Source organism: Rutidosis leptorrhynchoides, chromosome 3 (assembly GCF_046630445.1).
Source record: "Rutidosis leptorrhynchoides isolate AG116_Rl617_1_P2 chromosome 3, CSIRO_AGI_Rlap_v1, whole genome shotgun sequence".
NCBI lineage: Eukaryota > Viridiplantae > Streptophyta > Magnoliopsida > Asterales > Asteraceae > Rutidosis > Rutidosis leptorrhynchoides.
Window position 1 is genome coordinate 21489340 of NC_092335.1, and position 2881 is coordinate 21492220.

The 2881-nt window shown below is 37.2% G+C and overlaps 1 protein-coding gene across 1 annotated transcript; it reads right to left on the minus strand.

The window, feature by feature from the left end:
• Positions 1-1709: 1709 nt before the first annotated feature.
• LOC139899754 (uncharacterized) lies at positions 1710-2648 on the minus strand. Its single transcript, XM_071882592.1, has one exon. It carries the CDS (start codon positions 2646-2648, stop codon positions 1710-1712), a length of 939 nt encoding a protein of 312 aa, XP_071738693.1.
• Between the last annotated feature and the right edge of the window lie 233 nt (positions 2649-2881).

Genomic DNA, 2881 nt, shown 5'->3' on the forward strand with positions numbered 1-2881 from the left:
GACAAACAAGACTCCTGGAAATACAATCTAGACCCCACAGGAATTTTCACCACCAAATCTTTGACACTTCTGATCAACACCCTAAGGCTCGGGAGTAACGCTTTAAGCTTATCGATTCCCCGTAACAAACTCCTACCTCAAAAAAGTATATATCTTCATATGGAGAGCCTGTCAAAAAAAGATTCCGGTTAGATTCGAAATTGACAAAAGGGGCATTGATCTTGATTCCACTTTATGCCCTTTATGCGAATTGAATATTGAAACCACCGAACATATCCTCAGTACTTGCCCCAAAACGGCACTCATATGGAAACTTATCCTCGATTGGTGGGCCCAAGACGATTCTTTAATCTCCAATCTTAACGATGCCATCATCAATAAACAACCATTCGCTCTCAACAATTTCGGCTCTTCAATATGGCAAGCAACCAAATGGATTACTTGTTATATATTTTGGAAACATAGGAACTTGAAAGTATTTTCCAAAAAAACGTGGTCCCCTGGTTCGATTCTTTCCGAAATTCAAACACAAAGTTATAGTTGGATTTCCAAAAGATCGCGCAAAAAGAAATCAATTGAGTGGCATCAATGACTCATTAATCCTTCTTTCTTTGTTGCGGATACTCCCCACCAAGTTGGGATTGGCTAATTTTCTACTTCACATGTGTAGCCCACAGATTCCATTTATTCTATTGAGGGTTTGATTAATCGGGCTAATTTGTGTAACTTTGTAGGCGCTAGATCGTCACTGTTATCCTCTCTATCCCGGCTTGTTCTTTCAAGTTCTTATTCCCTCTTTAGTTTTAATGGTCCTCGTTGATTACCCGCGATATAATAGCCTCCAATAATTATACTTCCGTTCCAATATTGTATAGATATGTATAGGGCCCTGTAACTCCATTTTTTATTAATAATAATTAATTTTGCTTTTAAAAAAAAAAAGATCCAATTTCATATGATTGTATAGATCTCAAACAAAATTAAAGATTCAAAAGAATATTTTTCTATTGAATAGACCATCTTACAAATCTAAAAATTTACTAGCATATTACTCCGTATGTTACTATCATATAATTGAAGATGTTGGGTCAAACGTGTAAGTTGGCAGGGACACGCTAACCCTGTGTGCCGTAGCACCCACCAATCACAGGGTTAGCGTGTCCCTGCCAACTTACACGTTTTGACCCAATATAATTGAAGATGTATCTATCCTTATTTTCCTTTCGATAAAAATCAACCAAATGGTTCTGAGATCATGACCCGTAAAGTTGCATAGCGATGTTAGAATATAGAAGTCGACCTTTAGTAACTAACGATGCCAACACCATAAACCCCAACAACAAGCCATGACCGAGAAATCTCGACCATGGCTTGGTTGTAGCCGAGAAATTCAAGTTGTTACCGAGTACGCAACTATGACCAAAATGGTTCTTCTGAGTCCACTCATATAATAAAAAACAAATGAAATAATTTTTGGCATTCATTTAATAACTAAGAAGAAGCATTCAAACTTTTGTTAACATTTAAAAGATATGTTCTTCATAACAACAACAACAACAACAATAATAATAATAATACTCAACCTCGCAATGTCCGCTATCATTAGTGCCATACAAATCCCTACAAGTTCAAAAACAACTAAAAACATGGTTGTGGATTCCCAAATGATCAAAACACAACGCGGCTTAACTAATTACCAAACAGTCTCTCTACTTCATACCAGTTTCTGATTTCTTCACATCAGGTACACCGATCTTTTCATATTTGAAATCAACCTGGCTCATAGAATTCCCCCCTTGAACTTTCTTCCTATCAGCAATATACAACGACACAAAGTACACAAACAGAGCAGCCAATGCTCCTATACACATAGCAACTGTGAAACCCGAAAGAAAACAACCTTCTTTCTTATCACTATTTACATAATCTTCCAGAATAATTGGAATCGAATGCAACCATTTTGAAACTCCTTTAATCTCAGTACTCCAAGAATACACAGTTGTCGTATCGCTCAGCTCATTGTTATTGTTATCTTTACTTGATAACAAACCAAATAAAACCTCTTCTGATTTCAGCATTTTCCCCAAATTAATTCGATACGAAATCAACGGCTCAAATGGTTTCGGATCACCTAATTTACTCACCCTGACATCTAAACGTTGTAAAATCGCACGGTAAACAATCCACGATGTTAATTTCACTCCGCTACTTATCACATTACTAATTTTCGAAACATTGCTAACCCTAACCCTAGAAAATGAAATTTTACACACATTTACATCAAAATCCACAGATACTAATCGATTTGAATCTATTATTTCAAACGAAGTTAATTTAGAGAGTTTAGAAGGAAAATCAGAAGCAAGGATTACAAGTGCAATGCCATTACCGATCTCGAATGTGAAGTTTGATGAAAACGACGTCGCAGAAGTGAAGTTGACAGACGTCCTGCGTAAGAGGATGCCGAAGCTTGAAGGCGTGTTACGGCTAAGTTGAACGGAATTACCGCCGCCGGTGAGGTGAGCGTCGGCAAGAAGTGAAGTTCCGGCGAAGTTGTGATTACGAAACTGGATTGAGATTGAAAATGCGTGTTTTGTAGATACAGATAGAATTAACAGACTGATTATTGAGGCTAAGAACAAATTCATTTTTAATCAAATCGTGATTTTGGGAAATTTCTGCTTTCCTTTGAAAGAGTAAAGTGTCAAACTACGGGGAGCAGTTATTGATTTTAGAGAAACAAGTTGGCTAATGTTGTAAAGTTGTACTCTTTGCATCAAAAGGTGTACTCTCATTAGTTTCGTTACAGCATTAGGAGTCCTGGTTTTTTTTCCACAGTTATGCCAATTTAATGCCGGGAACGGTGGTACCGTCGACTCCC